This window comes from Solanum tuberosum, unplaced genomic scaffold (genome assembly GCF_000226075.1).
Source record: "Solanum tuberosum cultivar DM 1-3 516 R44 unplaced genomic scaffold, SolTub_3.0 scf00299, whole genome shotgun sequence".
Classification (NCBI taxonomy): domain Eukaryota; kingdom Viridiplantae; phylum Streptophyta; class Magnoliopsida; order Solanales; family Solanaceae; genus Solanum; species Solanum tuberosum.
Window position 1 is genome coordinate 530,570 of NW_006239224.1, and position 27,412 is coordinate 557,981.

The 27,412-nt window shown below is 32.8% G+C and overlaps 2 protein-coding genes across 3 annotated transcripts; one reads left to right on the forward strand and one right to left on the reverse strand.

The window, feature by feature from the left end:
• The first annotated feature begins 1,950 nt into the window (after positions 1 to 1,950).
• Positions 1,951 to 8,663, forward strand: LOC102586204 (probable leucine-rich repeat receptor-like protein kinase At1g35710). The gene is made up of 11 exons (XM_006359518.2): positions 1,951 to 2,232; positions 3,826 to 3,973; positions 4,107 to 4,178; positions 4,534 to 4,605; positions 5,275 to 5,346; positions 5,438 to 5,581; positions 5,669 to 5,749; positions 5,838 to 5,909; positions 6,034 to 6,105; positions 8,104 to 8,175; positions 8,252 to 8,663. The coding sequence occupies exons 1-11, from the start codon at positions 2,133 to 2,135 to the stop codon at positions 8,340 to 8,342; spliced, it is 996 nt and encodes a 331-aa protein (XP_006359580.1). The 5' UTR covers positions 1,951 to 2,132; the 3' UTR covers positions 8,343 to 8,663.
• A 4,240-nt stretch (positions 8,664 to 12,903) lies between these two features.
• LOC102586535 (E3 ubiquitin-protein ligase RNF182-like) lies at positions 12,904 to 17,939 on the reverse strand. Of its 2 annotated transcripts, none has more exons than XM_015314481.1 (2): positions 17,788 to 17,939; positions 12,904 to 14,459 (listed from the first exon to the last, which is right to left on the reverse strand). In XM_015314481.1, exon 2 carries the CDS (start codon positions 14,320 to 14,322, stop codon positions 13,519 to 13,521), a length of 804 nt encoding a protein of 267 aa, XP_015169967.1. In that variant the 5' UTR covers positions 14,323 to 14,459; positions 17,788 to 17,939; the 3' UTR covers positions 12,904 to 13,518. The 2 variants fall into 2 exon arrangements, with proteins under 2 accessions (XP_015169967.1, XP_006359581.1); XM_006359519.2 differs by having other exon boundaries at positions 12,904 to 14,469.
• Between the last annotated feature and the right edge of the window lie 9,473 nt (positions 17,940 to 27,412).

A 27,412-nucleotide genomic window follows, 5' to 3' on the forward strand; every position in this document is an offset into this window, starting at 1 on the left:
AAGATTTAAGACTATTTAGAAGTGAGTTTGAGTTGATCAAGATAGCGTAATCAATGTATACTTCTTGTATATCAAGTGTATATTTCATGTATAGTTAAGTTATATTTAGTTTTTTGAGTGTCTCATAATGTATAGTTAGTGTATAGCTCATATATAGGTAAACTATATTATATAGCCAATGTATACTTTCTGTAGGGGGGAGGGCGGTCAGTAAAATTCGGACGGGTCATAATGGGTAAAGACAACAAATGGGTCAAGACCCTACCCAATCCAAATTTCCTTGAGTCAAGTTGGGTAATGAGTTATAGAACGGGTCAAGACCCAATCCAACCCAAATTTTACTAAGTTTTACTTATTTTATTTGTTCTTTTACAATATTTTAGTACCTAATAAAATTAGTTTTTCTTTATTATGACTATATATAACATATCAAATTTTTAAAAAAGTTCTTTACGAATATTTTGACAAGATTTCTCTTGATTCAATGTTTGTTACATAACACCTATTGTTTAATGGATTGAAATGAGTTAACCTAGTAAATGAGCGGATCAATAACCCATCCAAACTTAAATGAGATGGGCAATTAGGCTTGATTTTACCCATCCTAACTTTTGGCTATATACATTGTATAATCAGTGTTAGGGTGGACATTTCAGATTTCTAAATTTCGGATTCAGTAAATCGAAATTGATAGTTAAAAGTAGATATCAAAATTTTTAAATTTCGATTCGGTAATAGGTAAATCAAACTTCGGTTCGTTATGTATTTGGTAACAAGAAATTTGTTGCTGATTGTATTACAAATTTGATATTATCGCTCCAATTATTTCTATTTTTCTATGTGGATGCACGATATAATAGAAGATAAACAAGTAAGAAGACATCAAAAAATTAAATTGACACAACTAATTAGAGACATATATTTGAGTTGCTTATGTAGTATTTAACTTTCCCTTTGAACTTGTACAAATGAGTTATGAACATGTTGATAGGGGTGAGCATGGTATGGTACGGTACAATATTGAAAGTTTCGATACTGTAATTTTGGTATTCAGTTTTTAAAACGTTATACCAATAACATACCAATTTAATTTGGTATGGTTTGGTATATTGAAGTTCGGTTTTGATATTTTACGGTATGGTAGATCAATAATCATAATTTGTTCAACTTCGACTAATATATACTCGTATAATAGAGTATTATGACTTTGAAAATAAAATAAAAAAGTCTCAATTGTATCATACTAACACATTACACATGTAGAAATATATATGCAAAATAAAGTACAAACAACTCCCTTTGTTAATCAATGACAATTCAAATACATTTCAATCAAAATAGAGTAGTCAAAGTTTTAATTTCTAAATATTTAGTTTATACTAATACTAGGTTGCATATTTGTTAGTATTTTAATACTATATATGTTATTTATGTAACTATATACTTCGGTATGGTATTCGGTATTTTGGTATGTTATATCTAAATACCAAATACTATACCGAATACAAAAAAAATTAAAATATATATCATATACCACGACAAATACCATAATATCAAAACCACAGTATTAAATTTTTTAGTATGATATGATATTTCAGTATATACCATACCATGCCTACCCCTACTTGTTGATATTTGATTTTCATTAAGTAAATAATTCGATATTTGGGAAATATCGAATACCAAATAATTCTAATGTCTCATACCAAACTCAAACTCAAATACCGTAATTCTAAAATTTTACTTTTGAATACCATACCAAATATGAAAATACCAAAAATATTCTATTCAATTCAGTTATTCGGTTTTCATTATTTTATGCCCAACTTTAATAAGCATATACTTTCAATAACCTTTAGCTATTTTTTATCTAAATAAAAAAACATGATTCTATAGTCCTAATTATTTACATGAAATCCAACGACGCGCAGTGCAAGCTAAATAGCGCGTCGTGTAAAAAAACCAATTTTGAGGAAAATTACCAAAGTGAGGATTCATTTCACACACAGATCTTCTTCCTTCACTTCCATCATCTCTCTCAATCTCGACTATAGTAATGTACGTATAGCTTTGCGTTTGGATTCCGGTTGATTCAGTAATTCTACTCCCTGAAGGTGATTAACCCTATTCAAATGGCTCGCCATGGGCATCTACCTTCAGTATTTCTCCTGATCTTCTCGTTATCCTTGATCCAAAGCGCTCTCGTTCACTCTAAAACCCTCAAACGTGACGGTACACATTTCGATCCATTTACTTTTTAAACCTAATTTATTAGCAATTTAGGTGAGAAAATCAGTTGAATTTGATTGATAATAGTTTGGTTTTGTTATTTTGTAGAGTATGTATGCAGCTTCAAGTGAAATTAATTTTGTAGTTACAGAGAAAATGTAACGATGTTGAACTTTGTAGATCTTATGTATTCTAGGTGCAAGGTTATAGTTTGAGTGGAGTTTAATTGAATTTTAAACGTTCAAGTGAAAATAGTTAGATTTTGTAGATTATATGCAGTTTGTGGTGAAATTTTTGTAGTTTCAGCGAAAACAATATTGAACGTTGTACATCTTATGTAATTTCAAGGTGTAAGCTTATAGTGTGAGTGGAAGTAATTGAATTTTGTAGTTCAAGTTGTAGTAATTGGATATTATCCAGTTTCTAGGTGAAAGCTTATAGTTTGAGTGGAATGAACCTGGATTTTATAGATTATGTGCAGTTTGTGGTGGATTCATGGTTTCTGCGGAAACAATTGAAAGTAAGTGGATTTTATGTAATTTCTAAGAGAGAGCTTATAGTTTGAGTGAAAGTAAGTGGATTTTATGTAGTCCTAGAGCAACTTTATAGTTTGAGTTGTAGAAATTGGATTTTATAGATTTTTTCCCAGCTTCTAAGTGCAAATTTTTAGTTTGAGTTGAAATAATTGGATTTATTCTATAAATTATATGTGGTTTCGAAGTGCACATGTATAGTTGGAAATGATTGGAATTTATAGATTAGATGAAGTTGTAAGTGCAAGTTTATAGTTTGAGCCAAAATAATTGGATTTTATGCATTAGCTGCTTTCTAAGTGTATGTTTATGGCTTTCCTGGAAGTAATTGGACTTTTTAGATTTTATGCAGCTTCTAAGCTCACGTTTATATATTTTGAGTGGAAGATTTTATGCTGTTTCTAAGTTTTACTTATTGTGTTTCATCTGTTCTTACTATAATTTCCTTTTTCCTGAATGTCTGTTTTCTTGGTTAAGTAATTCAAGCTTTGCAATTTGTTGATTTTGTTGAGGAATAGCTATTCGTTTGATGTATAATCTTGATCTGTTCAATGCATTATCTATTATCTGCAATCAATAACTAAATCAGTGCCTTGGAGTGTCATTAACTATAAATGTTTTCCCCTTTTTTTGCTCGGAGAATTCTATTTTCTAGTTGTTACAGGTAAATATAGCTATCCTTGGAAAGTTAAACCGATTTATCATTCAATCAATGCCAATTTAATATCTCTCCATGATTACATTGTATTAGTTAATTAAATGGTAGTATAAGTAAGTATATAATCGATCACGAGTATTTTTATGGTTGTCAGAAATAAGAATGTCCACTGTAGGTCTTGAGCCCATGATCATAAGGTTAATAGCTTTGCTCTCTACACTTAGTGTTGTTGGAAATGTTGTGGAGTTCCAATTATATCCACTCTTTCTCTGTTAACATTTCATTAAAATGATTTACACAGTTTAAGGCCATTGATTGCATTTATGAGAAAACCGAGGAGTTATCGTAGTACCTGAATGTATATGTTTACATGGACTAATTTGAACTTCTGGAATATGACTGTAGTGAAAGCTCTGAATGAAATTAAGGCATCTCTTGGATGGAGAGTGGTGTATGCATGGGTTGGGGATGATCCTTGTGGTGATGGTGATTTACCTCCATGGTCTGGTGTTACATGTTCAACGCAGGGTGATTATAGAGTAGTTACTGAATTGTAAGTTTGCTTCACCAGTTCCAAGTAGCTTTTCTCTAACTAAGCTTCAAATCTGTATGAAGGTACTCACAGAATTGAAATATCTTTACTTGTCACTTTTTCACAATGTTCTTTTCTGTTTTACCACTTGCAGGGAAGTTTATGCTGTTTCAATTGTTGGCCCATTTCCTACTGCTGTCACTAATTTATTAGATCTTACTAGACTGTAAGATTCTTCTTCTCTTTGTCTTTTTACTGGAATCTAGTTTTTACAAAACTTCAGCTACTTCTTACAGATTTTTTAACCTTGTACAAATTGAGAAGTTTCCCTAAGTTCCAATATGGATGTTTTTACACCTTCCAGTCTTAATTGTTCATTAACCAACTTAAAGAATTGTTCTGCTTGGGTGTTGACTGTTACCTCAAAAAATGTGGGCGTTATCTATAATGTGCATAGTCATTTTTTTCAAATTTGATACTACTATTTAAGGCAATAGTTAGTGGACAATTGTGCCTGTACTGTTGGATCTTTTGATTTTCAGTCTGAACTTCCTAATCCATAATATTCTTTCATATGACAGGGATCTGCATAATAACAAGCTGACCGGTCCTCTTCCTTCTCAAATTGGGCGTTTGAAGCGTCTTAAAATATTGTATAATCCTTTACTTGTATACTCCTATTGAAGTATCTATATTCAGTAGCAATTATGAAGTGATATTTATGTTTAGGGCTTATGCTCTGTCTCCGAATAGCCTGTTTCTCCAGTTTCAGGATTAACATATGTTTATCCATTAACACCTAGCTAGATGGTGTTAATATGATTCAACTGTGTTGTACAAAGTGATTAAGTACATGGCTTTTCATCGAGATGAAATGTGTTAATAACAAGGAAAAGCTTACCTGATTAATGATTAATCCCAAAGAAGGGAGTGAGAGGGAGTCTGCCTGATATAATGTGCACCGAAGAAGAAAGATAAATTTTCAACTGAGAGAATATATACTCGTAGGCTTATATTCTAAAAAATAAAAACAGAGTAGGTTTATTATCAAGGAAATGTCACTTAACTAAGAAGGCCTTCTATACTCTTTTTAGGATTGTATTAGATGTATATCTCAACATCTACTTTCTGTTGCCTGTATCCTACCTTTAGGTTTTCCTTTGTCCATAGGAACCTCCACGTTGTCCCAGAATGTTAACTTTAAAAATTACTTTTATTGCTTTGTTACCCAACATACTAATATGAAATTATATCCTCTAGTTTCCTAGTGTGTTGTAATGTTGCATTATTGATTAGTTCCTTCTCCTGATTCTTTTTACCAGAAACGTGAGGTGGAATAAGCTGCAAGATGTCATTCCACCTGAAATAGGTGAACTAAAGCAGTTAACACATCTGTGAGTGCTTTTTGAGCTTCTCTAGCTGTGCTCTTTATCCATAGATCTATTTTGCTGTTATAGACTAATAACTGATATGTATATTTTTCAGCTACCTAAGTTTTAATAATTTCAAAGGCGAAATACCTAAGGAGCTTGCTAATCTTCCTGAACTTCGTTATCTCCATCTGCATGAAAATCATTTTATTGGACGAATTCCACCTGAACTGGGTTCCTTACAGTATCTTCGACACCTGTATGATACCATCTTAACTTCTTCTCTTGTTTAACATATGGAACCTGTGTCACACATGGATCTCACTGTGATCTCATGCAATTCCAGGGATGTTGGTAACAATCGTTTGGTTGGAACTATAAGAGAACTCATACGTATTGAAGGATGTTTTCCGGTTCTCCGCAACCTGTAAGTTGATTATTCTTGTTTAATTGTCCTGTTGCTAGTGTTATGAATTATATGCTAATTCAAGGATAACACGTGCTGCAACTTGCAGATACTTAAACAATAATTATCTTACTGGAGGCATTCCAGCGCAACTTGCAAATCTGACTAACTTGGAGATCTTGTAAGTTTCGGGAAGAAAGTTTCTCCGCGATTAGTGCTTGTCTTTTGGACAAATAACAACTAATTTCTCCTGTACTGGTTGATAAATATTATTATGCTTAATTTGATTGCTCTGGTTATTACAGGTATCTATCCTACAACAAGATGACAGGAGTTATACCATATAGCATTGCTCATATTCCTAAGTTAACTTACTTGTAAGTCCTCCTCTATGCTCTTAGCTACTCATTTATTACACTGTATGTGGACAGTTTGGACACAGAAAATTCAGAATTTTTGAAAGCAAATACAGAAACATTCTTAGCCTTAAGTTGAGATCTCTTTCTTTGATAGATTTTTGGGGCAACCTGGTCTTTGTGCATGATTTAGACGCCACGTTAGATACGATCAGGGACCTGTGTGTTATCATGCAGTAGTTTAGTGCTGTTTTCTGTTATCAATAGATTGCTTTATTAACCTATAAAAATATTAGCATATTGGATGTGATGTCCCAATGATTGTCTAGTGAGTGCAGTCTTTCAAGGATCGTTCTTTCTTAAAAAGATGAATTTTGAGGATTGTTCAACTTAAGGATGAACAAAAACAACATACTTACTACTTAGTGTAATCCTACAAGTGGGGTCTGGGGAGTAGTGTGTACCCAGACCGTACCCCTACCTTAAAAAGGTTGAGATGTTATTTCCAATAGACCCTCGACTCAAAACAGATGAACTCGGGACTAGCTAATGTGGTCTTGCAAGGGTGTTTCTTTCTTAAGGAGATAAATTTTGAGGATTGTGCAATTTATGGATGCTGTGACAAAAACATTAGTAGATGGACTTGATGCTTGTTGGCTGACCTTATTGGACCTTATCCGTAATGATTTCCTCCGACAAGTAGTAATGTATAGAAATTGCCTGGAGAAATTAGATGCAAGAGTGTTCCCATCCTAGTAGGTTCTAATTTTAGCACAAAAAACACAATCCATTTCAATAGTAAAACATCTCATGTACTCAAGATTTCAGTTGAGCTATGTAGCAACAGCACAGTGATACAGGGACGCGTGAATGACATGTTCAACTTTAATTATAGAAGATTGTCTGTTAGAACATAATAGTTTTATTGGTATAATGTGTTAAAAAAACTGTATGTATAATTCAAAAAAATATGAACACTGATGCATGCAAATCTTTAAGCGATTAAACAAAGCCGATTTTGCACCTGGTTGTCAATATCCATTGCATTTCCTACCCATTTTCTTCTTTCCTCCAAAATCCATGGTCTTTCAACACTTACATTCCCCTCCATCCCCCAGATTAGAAGTCATTATTTGTACAAGTGAGAGGCTTGGATAATGCAGAAGGACCTGCATTTTGCTGGTCAAACAACCAAAGAATGTCAAGAGACAAGTCTACTTGTGTCAGATATATATCCCTGCTCAAGATATGCTGTGTTGGAAATGGGAACCTTGTTTTGAAGCTTAACCCACATACTTCCTTTGACAAAACCTTTTATCACAATATTTTCCTTTAAAGTGTTGGTGTTGGAGCTAAACCACACAAGCTGAAACTAGGGCCTTCTCCATTTAAGTGGTTGTTAGTGTTGTCAAAGTGATGCTTGAGCCATGACTTGAGGCTCTGCACAAGTTTGCTCCAATGAAGGTGGTAACTGGTAAGGGATATTTTCCCAAAACCAGCCAAGCAACTTCTTTTCTGAGAATATTAGATTAATTTGTGAGGTCCATAGGTTTCTTCTTGGATAGGGATTAAGCAACAAATATTCAATAGATAGCGAGCAAACCGATATATTAGTTGTTAGCGAGACTGTACTAATGATACATTATTGATTAGGAGTAAGAAGCTGTAAATTTAATGCAAGAAAGCTAGCGACTAAGTCTGAGTTGAAATTTTAAAGGTAGATGTTCCTTAAAGCTTGCCACTCAGATTCAAAATGCAAACTTGATGACCAATGATCCTTGTAAGTTGCAATATCCTAGATGTTCCCTTAAAGCTCAAATGGTCCTTGCAGTTGCATATGTGAGTGTTTTGTTCCATTTATTTATTTATTTATTTTTACGTTCTTCGCCCTTGATAAATCAGGTGTTACGCATCATTCCTTCACTCTTCTTGATTGTATACTGGTAGATTTTGCACCAAAAAGAAAAATAGTTCTGCATGCATTTGATAGTTGATGTCTGAGGCTGAATCTGATTTCAGGTATCTCGATCATAATCAATTTTCTGGGAGGATTCCAGATGCCTTCTACAAACACCCTTTCTTGAAGGAAATGTGAGTGTTCATTTTTTGCTACTGACCATTCTTTGGCTTTGTGCAAATCCTAATAATATGACAAATTATGTCATAGGTACATTGAAGAGAACACGTTCCGGCCTGGTGTAAAACCAATTGGCCTGCACAAAGTGCTAGAACTTTCGGACGCAGATTTCCTTGTTTAGAAAAAGCCAACTCCTGTTATTTGTTCATGAGCAAAGTGTACCTAGGTTGTCGAAAGAAGCAGCCAGTCCCTGTTCTGTCAAGTATCTATTCTTTAGTTGCCAGATGAGAAAAAAGGTTCCATCTTTTTTGTGCAAAGAAGTAATCAACCAAACTTAGTTGCGGTTGCTGCAGTTAAATAGTACCACGTTATGAATCATTATTAAGTAAGTGCGACATACGTCTCAATCAGTTCTCACTTGCCTTGAATTCTTGCATTTGGTTTTTGATTATACATGATGCGATTTCAGAGTTAATATGAAAGGGTAGAGAATATGCTCTGATATGACAGGTTTTGGATAGGTTTTCCATTTTTTCGTTAAATGATACAAATACATACCTAAATTATCGTATTATTTTTTTGAGTTTCACACCCTAATTATAGTTATTATCTATGTGCAAAAACACTTCGCTGAGTAGCTGATGGTATGCATGCTTTATTAGGTGCCAAAGTGGCAGTCCATGTGGATAAATATTTTCACTGGAATAGGTTAAAAACAATGCATAAGAAATAATCTATGTATAATTAATGTAATCATTACTAATACAAGCATTCTTAATGCAAGTCATAGTTAATTTACTCGATTTAACATTATTCTTATACATTCTACCAAATGATCTCAGTGTATTTTAATTTATTCACTTTTTTTTTATTTCTATATAGTCAATGCAAATTTAGATAAAAATAGTGTTTACCGGAAAACTGTACAATTGAATTTGTTACCTAAACATCGGCCCGAAAGTGTTGTATCAATATAGGTGATGATGGTGCTCTCACTTAGAAGTCTATAAGCATTTGTGTCATCTTTTGATCCTTCTATTTATGATTTTAGAACATCAAATTATTCAAATCTGCAAACCTTCAACATGTCCAAATCTTCTTCTCCAGTAATCATTTATCATGTCTTCATCTTCAAACTTTTAGAGATCATTTCAAATTTTCTTTCTGGTGTCATTCCAAAATGAAATTTGAGATATTAAAATTGGTTGAAATAGAAATTGGATTGGGTTTTGACCCGTCCAAGTTTACTTTGGGCTCAAATGGGCTTAAACACAAATTGGCTCTTGACCTGCTCAATTTGATCTGATTAATCCCAATAATTTTAATATATTGTTATTTAAGTTTTAAAACCACAATTTGAATTTCAACTGAAGATTTTTTTTAAAAAAAAAGTTACAAATGGATAGATAAATCCTAAAAGATATAAAATAGATAGTAATTCATTTCTTCAATATAGAAACATACCTTACATCAGTGCAAATAAAGAGTCTTAAAACGGATTGAAAATTGAAGATTAAATTTAATCGAGGATTCTCTTAAAATGGATTAAGACTTGCAATTTGACCACAAAAGTCGGTCAATCTTTCTGTATTGAGCATCTAATTTTGCTTTATCCCCTAGTTTCATGCGAGAAGGAATTATGAATTTGACCTATCAAGAAAAGAAAGCCATCATTTGCAGCTTAAACCACGATTTTGATAGGATCGGAATCAAAAAGTTTGACATCTACTATATATATATACATAAAAAATTATTTTAACTATATATATATATATATATATATATATATATATAATATAATTTTCAAGATTTAGAAACACTTTTGAATCACATGAAAGACTTCACTAAAACATATGTTAAGATCTCTCATACTATGTCATCAGAAAAACGTTGATGAGTCTCCACAACTCTGAAGCGAATGAGAGAAATCAAAAAAAGGAAATTAATCAAAATAGTAGTCTTATAGCTCATAAAAATCATTATGTGCGGAAATTATTTATTTTTAGAGAAATAAAATCTAAGGATAAAATAATATAGTTAATTTTCTTTTTGGGATAATTTTTTAAGAATACAATTAAGTTAAAGGGGAACTTTCACAAATAGTCACTATAATAAACTTAATTATGCTCCATAGCTATAGTTTGCATATTTACGGGTTGTACCTATTGTTTAAGCTGTCTCGTTTGTATAATTCGCAGGTTGTATAATTCACGGATACATTTGTATAATTTAATTATTTTTGTATAAACTCGAAATAACGAATTTATATAATTACAAACATCAGAAGTGTAAACAGTTATACAAATTATATTATATAAATTCCAAATTATACAAAAGTTATACAAATTATATTCCAAATTCTAAATTATACAAATGTGCGAATTATATCTATCAGTGTCACATAAATTGAGATAATTAACAATTTAAAAGACATACAAATTTTGATTGACCATGTCTATCAGTGTCACATAAATTGAGATAGAAGGAATAACATATCTCATTTAAAAATAACATAAAAAGTATTATAAAACACAATAATTGACTACTAAAAATATTTAAATGACATAAAAAATTTGGTTGAATCTCAAAATTATATTGATGCCATATAAATTGAGACAGAATAAGTTACATGTACTATTTGAAAATTATATAAAAATATTATAAATTACAATAATTAGTAACTTTAAATATTTATAAATTATAAAAAAATTGTTTGACTCTCGATATTTATTTATATCACATAAATTGAGACAAAAAAATTAACATATATTGGGCCCGTGCTGGCACGGGCACCAATATCTAGTATGAAACATAAAATTATCCTTTTTAGAGTAATTAATTAATGCATAACATTCTATTTGCTACTCCCTTTGTTTCTATTTATATGTCACCATTTTAAATTTCACGTGCATTAAAAAAACTAAGTAAATTTACTATTCTACCCTTCTTTAATTTTTTTTGAACTCAAGTTTTCAATCAATGAATATGAATTAATTTATGTTGATTAATAAATTTGGCCTATGAACATGAATTATTTACTTAGCTTTTCTATGTTGGTCAAATATATATTTTCAAGGCTAATAACTCACAAGGGTAAAATAGGAAGAATATTGTAATTTATGCATTGAATTTATAAAATGACAAGTATTATAGACCAACTATTTATAGCAAGGATGTCATATAAAAATGAAATAATCATCGTTTAACATTAGCTTCATTATTAATTATCATTTAACATTTTCTCCATTATTAATTATTCCTAAGTATTTTTTGTACTCACTCTATTCCGAGTTTGTGAGACAATGCATACTTATTAAGAAAAACATTTAAGGACATAATTTAAACAATACTTTCTACTACTGTCCTTAGTGAAATCATAAATGTAACTTTGTAAATAGTGCATTTTATCTCATAGAAAACATCAAACTTCACAATAGGAAAGGGTAAATATGGAAAAAATTTCAAACCTCCATCTTAAACTTTGAACAATGAAAGCCCCCCACCCCAAAAAAAAAATTCAGTTAATTTGGAATAGAGGGAGTATTTACGAGAAAATGATCAAAATAGTCCTTCATGTATAGGGTTTGAATTATTTTGATCCTTTATCTATACCATCTCATCAAAATAGTCCTTAATGTATACATAAAAAGTATCATTTTGGTCCTAGCCCTAAAAACTAACTGAAAACATAAAAAAATATTAAGTTTAACTGTGGGTCCCACACTCATCTTCCTCCCTCTTTCTTCCCCATTGCTTCTCCTTCATGTTCAAAATTTTTGAACATGAAGGAGAAGCAATGGGGAAGAAACATAAAAAAAAACTGTTAAGAGCCTCACTGTTCAAACCGGTACTCTTAATTCTCACAAAATTAATATACATATGTAAAATCCATTTCTGTTGTATGCATGAAATTTAGCGGAAAATTGATGAAGTAAAATTAAAGTTGTATAGATGTAAAGATAATTGATGAAGATCCAGTATTATAACTTAAATTTCTGCATTGGAATTGATCTCGTATATAGGTGGAGAATCAGGAGAAAGATCTAGCAAGTACCAGAGGTCTCTGTCGATGTCGGCAGTCCTCCGACGCCAGGTACGCCGACAAATATATCGCCGATGGTACGGAAAGAGAATGTATGGAGGAGTGTTTTTAACCCAGGGAGCAATTTAGCTAACATGAAGGAGAAGCAATGGGGAAGAAAGAGGGAGGAAGCAGAGTGTGGGACCCACAGTTAGACTTAACAGATTTTTTTATGCTTTCAGTTAGTTTTTAGGGCTAGGACCAAAATGATATTTTTTATGTATATTAAGGACTATTTTGATGAGATGGTATAGATAAAGGACCAAAATAATTCAAACCCTATACATGAAGAACTATTTTGATCATTTTCTCGAGTATTTACTAATCCTTGCATGAGCCAAATATTTTAGCTTTTTGGACGAAGAGTTCAAAATTTAAGTTTTTGGGTTTGAATTAAGATCTTTTAAAAGAATGAATTCTATTCGATTTGTTTATAGTTTTGAATCGAGCACTAAGACTACATTCTTGTTTGTTATTTTTATATTTATATTTAGTGTGTTAAAAATGAAAGTCATTTATTTCAAATTGATGTTGAAATAACAAACTAAATTGTAAAACAAACACTTGATTTGCTTTTTCCAAATATTCCAAATATTATCTATTGACGACTAATATATGTGGGGAATTTTTTTTTCATTCCTAGGAGATGATTGCAACAAACTCAAACAACAACATATCCAGTATAATTCCACAAGTGAAATCTGAAGAGGATAGCATTTACGCAAAAGTTACCGGCCTTGAGCGACAAATTTTTTTCCGATTGGCTCAAGAAAATAACAGGAGTGAAGAAACCTATAATATGCTCAAACCACATTATGAAATGGTCTATTGATGTATGAAAGAACATGATAGAGGAACCATGTTTTGTTATTGAGGCAAATTCTTCTAATCATCACTATCTAAACTCTATTCAAAAACCAAACTGACTTATCTAAGCTTCTTTAAGGTAGGGTTTCCAATTTTGGTAGGAAAAAGAATATAATAGTCACTACATATTGAGACTAGCAAAACTAAGGGCTCGTTAGGTTGGGGAACAAGTTATCACAGGATTGTTATCCTACCCTCAATGTGGGACAAAAATAACACTACAATCCCGGGATAAGTTATCCTGCAATTTATCCCAACCAAACTTGAATGAACTCATTCCATAATAAATCCCGAGATTAGTTATCCCTCGTACCAAACGAGCCCTAAGGTATTAGACCTCTCATGAAACAAGAAACTTTCACCATCCTTGATATGAGAGAACTCTCAAACAAATTGAAAGAGAAACATTTCAAGTTGTGATCTCTTTGATCAGCCACTCTAAAGCAGGATAGGCAAAGTACAATACTAGGAAAGATGGGAGTCCAAAGAGAATTGTGATCAGTAAGTAGAGCACTAGGACGGCTGCACACGAAGGTATTGCAAACATAACAAGCATAAGAAGCACGAGAACTAACGGAAACTTGGATGTAATGCGGATAAAGAGATCGAGGGACTTGTGAAGAGAAGAGTGGGCCCTCTGGGATGCAGGTGTACCACTAGTATGGTTATAACTACTGGTGCTCGATCCTGGAGATCCTAGACGACGAACCCTCCTATAATTCATGAGAGAGGTGTTGTTCCCCGTAACTGAAGTGCACCGGATGGGCATTTCTTGTTGATGATCCCTACATATGGTAGATGGAGATTTCCCCCTGTTACCATTTTTGCTTTCCACCATCCAGAGGAGGAAGAAATTCTTGCTAGGAGATTTGAGATTCCCACTCAATGCCAACCGAAATGTCAGCATATTGCACCATGGGCAGGAAATGAATAATGGAATCTGGACCTGTTGAGTGGAGAACTTCCAAGAAGCTGATTTAAGCCCCAACAGACAGTGCTTGCAAAGTGTGTGACCACACCACAAGACATAGGGGATGTTTTCGACAATGTTAAAAGACTCCCAGCATATTGGGCATTCAAGCCCTTCTTCCTCGCTGCTGGCATTAGAATAGGCATCATCGTCATCTGAGAATTCGCGGCAAGCTTGACTGGGCGTACCACATTCCTTCTTCTGTCCAAAGCTTGTGATGGCATTTGAAATAGATCTCCACATATCAGGGGGTAACTTAAATCGCTATTGCTGACAATTACTTGAGTTTGGAACTTGGCATGTACTTGAAAGATGAACCACTGACCTTCAAAGGAGCATCTTGGTTCAGTCTTAAAAAACTTCTTGCTTCTCTTCTGAACCTGAATTACACTGAAGATAACGAGTCATGAATCTACCATCTCAAGATAATAGCAAATTCAAAAATCACAAGCAATTATACATAAACTAAGAGGTGGATTATGTCCTCTCATTAATGAAGGTCTCTCAGATAAAGTGCAAATACAAACTGTTGCACTTTATTGTCTCATTTTGAATTAACTACCAACAAAATACAGGAATACTTCATTCTCTACAGAACTCGCAAAATCAATCATCTAGCACGCACACAAACAAACCGGCTCCCGGCAGACTGAAAATGGATATTACCTACCTGGCTAAGAGGTGTAAATTGAAATAAAGGTCAAACAAATTGCTCTTCATCAACTGTTTCTAAAGTATAAGGAACAAGGCTTTCCAAATGGGTGACACACCTTTTGTGCTATTGAGGGATTCGAATTTAAGGAAACCAGCGAAACCACTTTCAAAATCATTAACATCATAAAAATTCGTCTGTCAGGACTGCTTCTTGGCATAGAAATGCCTCAGCACAATGCCTTGTATAATAATATGTCAAGTTATCACAAGAAGAGAGGTCAACAAAACACTAAAAATTATCAGTTATATCACACAGTTGATCTTACATCCATATATGATTTGATACATTATCTACAACATATAACATCCCTCTACATATACATTAGATGCAAGCATATACTACTACATACCAAAAGTCTTTCAAAACCGAGAAACAGCATATAATTAGTATTTCACCCTTATAAGTTTTTGACATTAGTTACATTTTGTGACATCGAAGGGTGTGGTCCAGTGGTCAATAAAGTGTGTTGACAACTATGAGCTCTCAATATCAAACCCCAGCAGCAGTGGCAAAAACACTAGTTGATTTTTTCTCATTATCCAAGCTTTGGTCAACAAAGTTACCCTCTGTGCTAGAGGGAGTAGTAGGTACTATGTGGAATTAGTCAAGGTGCAGGCAAGGCGGTCTGGTAACCACAATTATCAAAAAAGTTTATTTATAGTTTTTTGATTACAGGAAAATCCCCGAGGGATAGTTAGTTCACAATTCGAAACTCGGAAGGTAAATAGGTCTGCGCTTCTACCGTTTTCCACTTAAACATCAGGCTTTGGTCCAAACTCATGACATTCTTCACATTCTAATTTCACTTTGCACAGTCAGTAGGGAGAATTCTTGATTATCCACCTCAAAATGTGCCCCGAATAGGCAGTTCAAGCTCCCCAACAAATTAAGCTAACAAAAGGCAAATATGCAGAAGGAAAAATCATGACAAAAGAAACACGTTGGTTTCGTGCATTATGGGCACACCAAATTCAGAATTTGAGAAAGTTTCAACGTGTTTTCTCTTTGTCTCAAAAATAAAGAGTATTTTGTTGTAAGGTTATTCTATCAGGTACTCTGGGAATAACTATAGTTTGGCCAAGTAACTCGAAGACCTTGTTGGCCACATTTTTACCCACGTGACTCCTTCACTCATTTGTTATAACTTGGCACAGGTTTCATTCATTTCAAATGCACCAATTTCAGAATTCGACAAATACTCTCAAACCTGTTTTCTCCTCTCAAAATAGAGAGTATCTTTTCAAAAAATTAGGTGTTAGGGAAAATAATTACAGTTCTATGTCTAATTTTATCTATGTAACCTGTTGGCATAGTGAAATTGCTTATCACTACTCATGAACTAGGCCACATCAACAGAATCACGTAAATTGTATTCCTCCTTTATTTGTTTTAGTTACCCTTATTACAACAATAACAACATACCTAGTGTAATCCCACAAGTGCGGTTGTACTCCGACCTTACCACTACCTTGGGAGGTAGAGAGGTTGTTTCAGATTAACTTTAGTTACCCTTTTTACAACAACAACAGCATACCTAGTATAATCCCACAAGTGAGGTTGTACACAAAACTTATCACTACTTTGGGAGCTAGAGAGGTTGTTTCCGATATACTTTAGCTACCCTTATTACAACAACACCAACATACCTAGTATAATCCCACAACTCCAGTTATACTCAGACCTTACCACTACTTTGGGAGGTAGAGAGGTTGCTTCGGATTAACTTTAGTTACCCTTATTACAACAACAACATACTTAGTGTAGACCCACAAGTGAGGATGGCAAGGTCTGAGCTAGAGAGGTTGTTTCCGATAGACTTTAGCTACCCTTATTACAACAACAACAACATACCTAGTGTAATCCCACAGGTGCAATTGTACTCAGACCTTGTGCCTTGGGAGGTAGAGAGGTTGTTTCGAATTAACTTTAGTTACCCTTTACACAACAACAACAACATACCTAGTGTAGTCCACAAGTGAGGTTGTACACACACCTTATCACTACCTTGGGAGCTAGAGAGGTTGTTTCCGATAGACTTTAGCTACCCTTATTACAATAACTACAATAACATATCTAGTGTACTCCTACAAGTGAGGTTGTATACAGACCTTACCAGTAGCTTGGGAGGTAGGGAGATTGTTTACGATAAACTTTAGTTACCCTTATTACACAACAACATACCTAGTGTAATCTCACAAGTTGGGTTATATGCAGACCTTACCACTAAGTTGGAAGGTCTGTAGGCATGAGTTCTCAGGTACGCTGTCAATCTAAATTCCTAGTCGTCTTTTTCAATTGTACTTGTTTTAACGAAAAAAGAATAAAGAAAGTCCCGAGGAGCGGAACAGCTTCCAACTCCCCCAAATACAAGGGAGCAGCGCACTGCTCTCAGCCTGTTGTAACAACGAAAGAAAACTCCACATAGCGGAAAAGAAAGTTACCTTATTCCTAGAACGGAATATAGCTACTTTACTTACTATTATAAGTGGATGACTATAGTAGATACATCTGGCTTTCTTTATTTAAATAGAAGTCCTAAGCTTTAAGGTGGGGAGGTTATTTTCGATAAACATTAGTTACCCTTATCATCTATGCCTCAACTCCAACCTATTCCAACCTAGGGTTCAGCATTTGTAAATCCACTCTATCCATTTAAATCCAAATTTTGCAAATCATAGTCATCTGAAAGCTTAAATGAAGTAGACTCAATTATTGTGGTAAATTAGCATCATCTCTTAATAACGAATCAAAAATTAAATTTAAGATACAAAAACAAATCTTCAATTCCACATACTTAGCTAATCAATTGTACGGCATCAATCACAAGATTCTTACATAAATCGGATGCAAACAGCAAAATTCGAAATAAAAACTGATGCAGATTAATTCAAATACAATTTGGAAACGAAATTGGCCAAAAATCGAACAATCTCAGTTTGCAGTTTCACAAAAAAAAAAAAAAAAAAAACTGTTTGAGAATGTGAAGAACTTACTTGTAAATAGAAGAATAGAAAAAGAAAAGAGAGATTAGAAGAGAAATGAATTCTCTTTCGTCTCGTCACTTTCTCTATGCTTTCGGAGAAAATTGAAATTTGTGAGATTTTATCGTACAACATTTACCAGAAGACACGCTCATCCAACTACAAACGGTGTCGTCCATTTCCTTTCGTTCTCTTGGTGAGGTGGAATTTATTTTATTTTTTTCCGAAACTTAACACATGTTATCATTGTGGGTAAGGTGTGCAAAAATTGAACCGATCGATAAATTGAACCAAATTTTTTCTTATTGATTTATTGCTATTGAGTTAATTGTTTTGTAAAAAAAAAATATCGAGTTATAAGTTCAATTTTGGTTTTTTAATATTGTGTTATTGGGTAAGTCGATAACCCTTTAAGACAATAATAATTTAGTAGTTTATCCTACATAAATATTAAATATTAATCTCACATTACTAGTTAATGTCTTTGCCCTTCAGCATTCAAGTCACACAACTTCACATTGTACAAAACGTCAAAACTAAATTAAGAACCCCTATTCCTCTTAATTTCTCTTTGTTTATATAGTTCTTTCCATGTTAGTTATTATTCTTTTTCTATTTTATGAGCATTTTGTAAAGTAACATTATTATTTTGTCACGTTAAATAATTGGAGAAGTCATATATTTGTTTTATAAACATTTTCTTATTGGTTAAACAAAAAACTGAATTGTTCAAGGATCAAAACCAAAAATAAAAAAATTGAACCGTTAAGAATCAAAATAAAAAACATATAAAAATATCTTATTGATTTAACATATTTAAAAATAAAAAATTGATAAAATAACTGATAATACTTAAATCAAACCGAATCAACCGATGCACATCCTTAACTCTGCATGAACGAACTACATAATTCAAATGAATTCTTAATATCTTGTGTAATTTAACTTACAAATTAGAAAGGAAGTGAAATTGTATCTTGAGATTCAAGGTAAATTAATATGAAAATACTTATTTTATTTTAAAAATATTTATAAGTATGAACCTATAAGATTCCAAAAATTGAACCGGTCGATAAATTAAACCAAAAAAAATGTTATTGATTTATTTCTATTGGGGTAATTGTTTTGTAAAAAATATATCGAGTTATAAGTTCGGTTTTGGTTTTTTAATACTGTGTTATTGGGTAAGTCGATAACTCATTAAGACAACAGTAATTTAGTAGTTTACCCTACGTAAATATTAAATTTTAGTCTCACTGCCTTACTAGTTAATGTCTTTGTCATTTAGCATTCAATTCACACAAGTTCATATTGTATAAAACGTCAAAACTAATTAAGAACCCTATTCCTCTTAATTTCTCTTTGTGTTGTATTTGTATAGTCCTTTTCATGTTAGTTATTATTCTTTCTATTTTATGAGCAGTTTGTAAACTTACATTATTATTTTGTCGCGTTACGTTATTGGAGAAGTCATATATTTGTTTTATAAGCATTTTCTTATTGATAAAACAAAAAACTGAACCGTTCAGGACCAAAATCAAAAAATTGAACCGTTAAAGACCAAAACAAAAAACCGATAAAAATATCTTATTGATTTAGTTATTGATTTAACATATTTAAAAATAAAAAATCAATAAACTAACCGATAGTACTTAAATCAACCGAATCAACCGATGCACATCCCTAAATTCTGCATGAATGAACTACATAGTTGAAATGAATTCTTAATATCTTGTATAATTTAACTTACAAATTAGAAAGGAAGTGAAATTGTATCTTGAGATTCAACGTAAATTAATATGAAAATACTTATTTTATTTTAAAAATATTTATAAGATGAACCTATAAGATTCCAAATTGAAGGTGTGAAAGATAATTGATGAACTGATGGAGGGTTGACACCGGAAATCAGAGATGAATTTAGGATTTAAAAATCGATGAGTATTGTTATTTTAGGTATAGATAACGATTTGCCACATAAATGAACAGGAACATATATGTTTGTAGGTTAGGTTTTAGTTAATTTAATTAGGTCTTTTATTAAAAACAAAACTACTTTAATTTAATTTTTTACGTTTGATTTAGATTATGTTCTACAATATTTGTTTTTTTTAATTTTTTTTTATGAAAGACGACCTCAAATACAAAAAATTGCTTAGAAGGTAGTTTAATTATTACCTATGCGACTAGAGGGAGTTGTTCAGATGGTAAGTACCCCTCACTTCCAACCTGAAGGTTGCGAGTTCGAGTCACCAAGGGAGTAAAAGGGGTGGGAGCTCCTAGGGGGAAGGGTTAAAAAAAAATTTAAAAAATAATAATAATAATAATAAAAATTATTACATATGCTTTGTTTGACTGTATTATTTACCTTTATTATTTTTTGATTAATTTTTTTTTATATTAATTATAGAATGATATGATAATTATTTCAATCTTGTGGTTCTAAATTAAAATTATGTCAAATGTAGAATTTTGGGCTAAAAACATTCCTAAAGTATAATCCAAACTTAAGATACATCCTTATGTTATAAATGTAAACAAAAAACGTTATTTAACTATCCTAAACTTAGCAATAATCATCATTTTGTTAACTTTTGTTAAAAAAATAACAATTGAAATAAAAACTAACAGCTGAAATAAAAAAACATGTGGATGTGACTTTTTTCTCTCTCTAAGTATTATTTTCCTTAGGTCAAACACATATGTAGACCCTTAAATTTGTCTTTAAATTTTATTTTGGCACTCTAACTCAATCTTGTTCCATTTTAACCCTTCAACTCCAATTTTTATGTTCAATTTTGGCACTTCTAAGTGATGTGACAGAGTGTGTGCATCACACTTTCTCTAAGAGAGTGAAAAACAAAAAAAATGTATTTTTTAAAAAATAAATAAAAGATTACCCTTCAACTCTATTTTTTTTAAGGATAAGGGTCTGAAAAATACTCCAACTTTGGTCGGATTTGCTGTTGCGATACTAAACTTTCATGAGGACCTATTACCTCCCTAGACTATTTAATACCGTATTTTAAACATATATATATGCCTGCGTGGACATAGAAAATAATGCAAAATTATAAACAGTAATGTGTCCACGTGGGAACATATATACCTTTAAAATACACTATTAAATAGTTCAGGGGGTAAAAAATACGGTATTAATTAGTCTAGGGAGGTAATAGGTCCTTATGAAAGTTTAGTATCGCAACAGCAAATTCGACCAAAGTTGGGGTATTTTTCAGACCCTTATCCCTTATTTTTATGTATCATTTAACACAAAATACTATTTTATGATTTCTTTATTTCTATATATGTTATTCAACTGTAATTTTGCATTTTAAAAATCGGCATTCATCCATTAGTTATTGTAAAAAATTAAAATTGACGGATGATCATTGATTTTTTTATTTTTTAAAAAAGTAACAATTTCTTTTTAAGAGTTTCCCTATATTTTTGCGTGAAAAATAACCGACGAAAGTGCGTCGATTATCTTTCTTAAGAAAATCAATGACAACCCAACGAAGTCTATCGAGTTTCAACCTATTTTTGTAGTTTAATTAATTAGCAATGAACATGAGTTTTTTTTACTCGTATTTAGTTGAATGAAAAACCAAAAAGCTGATATTTGAGTTAGTCCAAATAGATTAGATATGAAAAAAAAATATGTGGTGTTATTTAATTTAATTAATTGTTTAAAAAAGAAAACCAACGCACTTTCGTCGATTATTTTTTCACACAATAATATACAAAAACTCTAAATTTTTTTATTTTAAAAAAAATGATGTTCATCCATTTTATTATTTCTTTTTAAATAAAAGATATGACGTTGATTTTTAAAATGAAAAAGTGGAAATGAAGAACATAAATAAAAATAAGAAATCATAAATTTAGTATTTTGTATTTAAATGATACTATATAAATTAGAGTTGAAGGATTAAAATGGAACAAGGCTAAGTTAGCATGACAAAATAAAAAATGGGGGAAAGTTAGAGGAGTTGTGTATGTGTTTTTAATTGGTTTTTGTGCCATGTTATGTCATGTGAAGTACACACATCCCACTTTGTTGATTCTTTGGAAAGAAGTATCAAAATGGAACATAAAAATTGGAGTTGAAGGGTTAAAATGAAACAAGATTGAGTTGGAGTGTCAAAATGAAATTTAAGGACAAAGTTTAAGGGTCTGCATATGTGTTTAGCCTTTTTCTTATATGTGTTTAAGTTCACTGCGTATGTTGCTTTTTGCAGTTTTTCTTATGTTTTGCCCAAAAGAATTTACTGATTTTTCCTATTAATTTTTTGCTATTACTATTGGTTTACCAATTTTTTTATTTTTATTGTTTACTACTACTAGTTAACCAGTTTCACTGTTGTATTGTTGTTTTTAGCTAATTTGGTCTTGTTTTACTGTTTTTTGCTGTTTTTCTATTCATTTATCAATTTTTTGCTATTTTATTCTGTTGCATTGCTGTTTTCAGCTGGTTCGGTGTTGTTAAGCATCACATTCTGCAATGCATCAATGTTTAATTTTCAAAAATAGTCTATTGAAAATAACTCCTTGTAACTTTGAAGTAGCTAAATTTAATTTATATGAAATATGCCTTCAATTTCTTTCAGACATTTTATCAAATAGGTAAGGTGCATTTTACATTGCCATAACAGATCTTGGCCGTGGTTATTGCTACTTGTGCTTAACAAATATAATAGTTCTTTCGAGACGATAAGAATAACGAAAATAAAAATTAGCATCCTAACCTTTCATAAATTCCACCTCTTTTGATTGGAGCAGATTATTTTTCTGCTTGAGCATACAAGAAAGTCCAGTTTCTAAAGGATGAAGACGATAGAATATGGAGATTTTGGGGGAAGTCACCTGCTTGACATGTCATTATTTCAACCTTTAGTTTTTTAACAGAAGTTAACATAAAGGTGTTTATTGTAAAATTTGAGATGGTTAAATGATTTTTTTTATTAGAATTATAGCAAAAGGATGTATCATAAATTTGAGTTATACTTCAGGGATTATTTAAGCCCAAAACTCTCAAATGTATCAAAATAGTTTTTTATCACAATTCAAAAATTGGGGTGATGACACTTGCCTTATTCCACCAAGACAAGTTAGTCTAAAATTCAATTAAATAGATAAATGCAGAAATAAAGCAGAAATGAGATTTTAATATAACAAAACAAGCAGATACCTTAATCAAACTCATTAAACCCCCAAAACCTGAATATTGTCACGTGTACAAGTCACTATTGTATTACAATAGTAGTGAAGAAAATGCAAGTCTCAATGTCATTGTTTTCAGAATAGAACAAGTCCATAAAAAGGAGAAGAGGGTCCACTGAGATGACAAATAGATACCTCACAAGTCTCCACAAAAAGCCTAAGACAAGAAGAGAAGATAGAGGTTATCACGATGATCCGAGCTCGTAACCTACATAAGCGTAGAAGCAGGAGTGAGTACCAAACAACACGATACTCAGCAAGAAAACCGCTAAACATAAGGTAAAGCAAGGAAGAATACAGATACTCCTATCACACCCAACTGAACCTCAACAACTACAACCTGCACAAAATTCAGCCCAATCTAACAGTCCACAATTCACAAAGAACATAGTTTAATAACAACACCTTAACAGTACAAATCATCAACATCAAGTTCATGGATGGACTTGAGCCATGCCTGAGGGCGTCTAAATGTGTCCTTCTGGATAGTCGGACATTGAGATTACCTAGTCATTTGATGGGCTGTGAAGAATAGAAGGAGAGTCCATACATGAGAATCATGCAGGAAAAGTAGGTTGGAGCCTACTGCATGAACAAGCTGAGCTTGAAAGTTGATAATGCTACACACACCACTAACATGAAGTAGGACCTCAGTGCAAGATTTTTTGCGAAAGACCGTAGTTTCAAGAAAAGGTGGAGTCATCCATCGGTGTGTGAGGGGAACGTCTACCAAACCACTCATAGGGAGGAATGATGCTAAAGTATTGTGGTAAGGAAATGAATCAAGATGAGATTAGCTGAAGCATCAGAATTGGATGGGTATCCAAGTTTACAAATGAAATATTTCCAAGAGTAGAAGGTCGAGCTGGGAAAGACTATAAATGGGAGTATTGTGTAGGCCTCTCCATAGGTCAGCCAAGAATTGAGAGCACCTAGAGGGTCCTCTCCATAGGCCACCCGAGAATTGGGAGCACCAAGTTGATCCTTACCATAGGCTTAACGTTCGCGTATCGAAGAGCTACAAAAGGGAAGAGAGTGTTCTAGACGAAGAGTCTTGTTTAGAGATAAATGTGAACGACGACACTTTGATATGTGTGAAGTACTTTCCATAAATACGTCCCAAGAAAGTGCGAAATGCCTACAGGTGTGGAACACATGATGAGCCAAAGGTGCCATGTTGTAGCGTGAGTGCCAAAGGCTGGGTTGTATGCCAATTAGGATAGAATTATGTTTGTGAAAGGACCATAAGGGTATGAGTGGCATGGATGCCACATTGAGGGATGCCTACCTTCTCGTCTAATCAGGTCGAGGTATGTTTGTGCTATTGAAGCTAATGTCTAAAGGGAATGGATGTCTTCTAATGAAAGTAAGACATAGTGGGACTGCGAGTTATCCATGGGGGGTACTCAGAATCTAGACCGGGCTAGATATGTCAAGGACATTCTTACGGGGCCTCCAATTCTCTAGTTTATTTGCGGTACTAGACAATTTGCACCATGATGCGTCCATTTACTAGGTTGGGTTGAAGATGTTAAAGACATGCTTGCGGGGCCTCCATTGCTTTAGTCTTGTTTGCGACACTGGTATGATTGAAAGTGTATTGCTAAGTTATCCCAACGAAATAGGTAAAGTCACTAATCAAAACATAACATTAGGGAAGGCAATAATCATTATACCAATCCAAATCATAAAGTCTTATAAGAAGAGCTCATTCAAACCATGACTCATGCATATGTGAGAAAATCATTTCACCACTCATGACTATCTAAGTGTGTCAGTAAACCTTTCAAAATTTTAATGCTTGACTCAAAAGCAACCTTAGATCATAAAAATCCTTCTTATAAGAAGATACGTAACTTTCATAACTCATATTCATAACTTCATCAGTTTCTTCATAAATTCATAGTCAAAAGCATGAATAATGCATGGGTCTTATAGAAATCAATTGAAAATTATGTAGTTTAATCAATACACGCATAGAAAGATTGAAATTGAACAATAAAATCAACATCAATTAAGACCCATGAAGATCACATAAAACCCTAAGAAATTTAGGTGAAATTGAATTGGAAACTTAAAAATCCTTTGGGGCACATTGGATGAATGAAATCCAATGGTGAAATCTCACATACCTTGATTTAAGATCCCAAAATAAATGGAGTAAAAAGAAGACTTGAAGCTTGAACCCTAGATTTATTCGTTGAAAGAGTTTAGAGAGGATGAACTTGGATGGGAATTAGGAATTTGAGAGAATGAAAGGGTTTGGGTAGAATCGGGAGTTTAAAGGTAGTTATAGGTTTTAGATTTAGGGTCAAAACGACATAGTATAGGTATTAAATGAAAAGGGAAAGACCTAAATACCCTTAAAAATAACTGTCTAATAGCTTCTACGGTTTGGACCATCCTGGTCAACTATAGAACCAACTTTAGAAACCTAAAATTTCATTTACTTCTCACGAGACCAATCTACGATCCGTCGTTCAGTCTATGCTTCGTAGACCCTTCCGTAGAACCCAAGTTTAAGTCCAATATTTTACTAATTCAGGTTCAATTCTACGAGTTCCATTTACGACCCCTCCAAACTCTTATGACTCGTCCTTGTTATTCGTAGGTCAAACTTCAAAAACTTTAAATTTTCCAAAAACTTACCTAAACCTGATAACGCTCAAAAGTCCTCCTTAAAACCAACTAAAAGGGACATCGGTCATAGTCAATAAAAAACCCAATGAAGAGTCGAGGTCGAATCCCATGGAGAATGGTATATTGTGCACTGTGTTGTTGTTGTTGTTCTACATTGCTCTTTATTTTATTGTTGATTACTATTATTATTTGTGGGTTGATATTTTGGTATCTATTTTGAGTGTTCCAACATGGTTTCCATTATTTTGTTTAGTTTTGACTACTATCTTGCCTACTCTTTATTATTTTATTTTGTTGTGGATCACATTAAATTAGTTTTGGCTACTATATTTCATACTCTTTGTCATTTTGTTTTGTTATGGATCACATTAAATTAAGTGATTAGCTTATAGTTCTTTTACTTTATTTATGGTGAAGTTATATATACATGATATTTAGATTATTAATTAATAGATGATTTTTGATTGCATGAAACCGCTTGTTTGCTAGGATTTAGTAATTTACTTGTCGTTCCTCTTGTTTATGTCATTGTTATTGTTTTGTGTTCACATTTTAGTTAAATTGGCCAATAAGATAATCTCTCCATCGGTTTTGGAGTTTGAATTTAGTTGGAGTAAAAGATGGAAATTTAGTTTAAGTTGTATTATATGTTATACTTTACAAGTTAAAATTGGCCGATGATGAAATTACCGTCGATTTCCAAGGTCTCCTATGTTCATATGACGGATTTTATTTTTAGTTATTATTATTTTATTCATTTTAGTTAATATTTATTCATTACTAACACTTTAACTAAGTGTCTTTACATGTATTCGGAGTTGCTTTCCGAGGAAGCTACTCGAATGTAATTCGAATTATATTTTTTTATTCATTATTGTGTATATTATTGACGTTAGACAAACCTTAGGTCGTTTCTTATATTATTATTATTTTATTTTATTATTTTCTTATATTTCATGTTTATTATACTTGTACAATGTGTTATCTCATTCATTCTCAATTGAAAAAATGAATTCAGTCGGGACCCCACAGTTGTGGATTTCGACGGATGCCTAATACCTTCCCTTTTGAACAACTTGAAATCTTACCTAGAATCTATTGGTTTTGTAGACATTTTTTAAGTTAATTTATTAATTAGTTTCCTAGTTTTCCTAAAGTTAGATGGCAATTCCCTTTCCCTTTTGAAAATTCTTAAACTCTTTAAATTGAATTAATTTTTTAGAGTCACCGCGACATTGCGCCCTTAGGGATGTCAACATTCTTAGGTGGGGAAGCCTCAAAAAGGGAATCAATGGCCGACAACAAGATCACTGGAGGTGGCAGTAAAGGCTCAACTGGGGCATCAATTCCCGTCTCAGCAGTCAGAGGGATGGGGGAGTTTGAAGTGACTCCACTAGAACCAACCACAGAATCCTCCCGAAGGGATCGCTCTAGGGTCACCTAAAGAATGACCTCATCGGTCTCCTGCATCTCAGTCAAGTTTTAAGCAATCCCATGTTCCTTGTTCCTCAACTCCTCTTCGTTTGTCTCCTCGGCCAACTCATCCTCGTCCCTCTCACTCTCATTCTCTACAACATCAACACTCACAACAAACTCAGGCTGATCACTTGGAATAGGTTCAGTACTCAACATCTAAGGCATGGAATTGGTGCATCTGATAGGGAAACCTCACCCCAAAGCATGTATATGTCCGTTGACTACAATTGAACCACCTCCACTCGTAGGGTAGAAGATCGTCCCTTATGGTGTCTAGTGCACAAGAGCTACCCTTAGC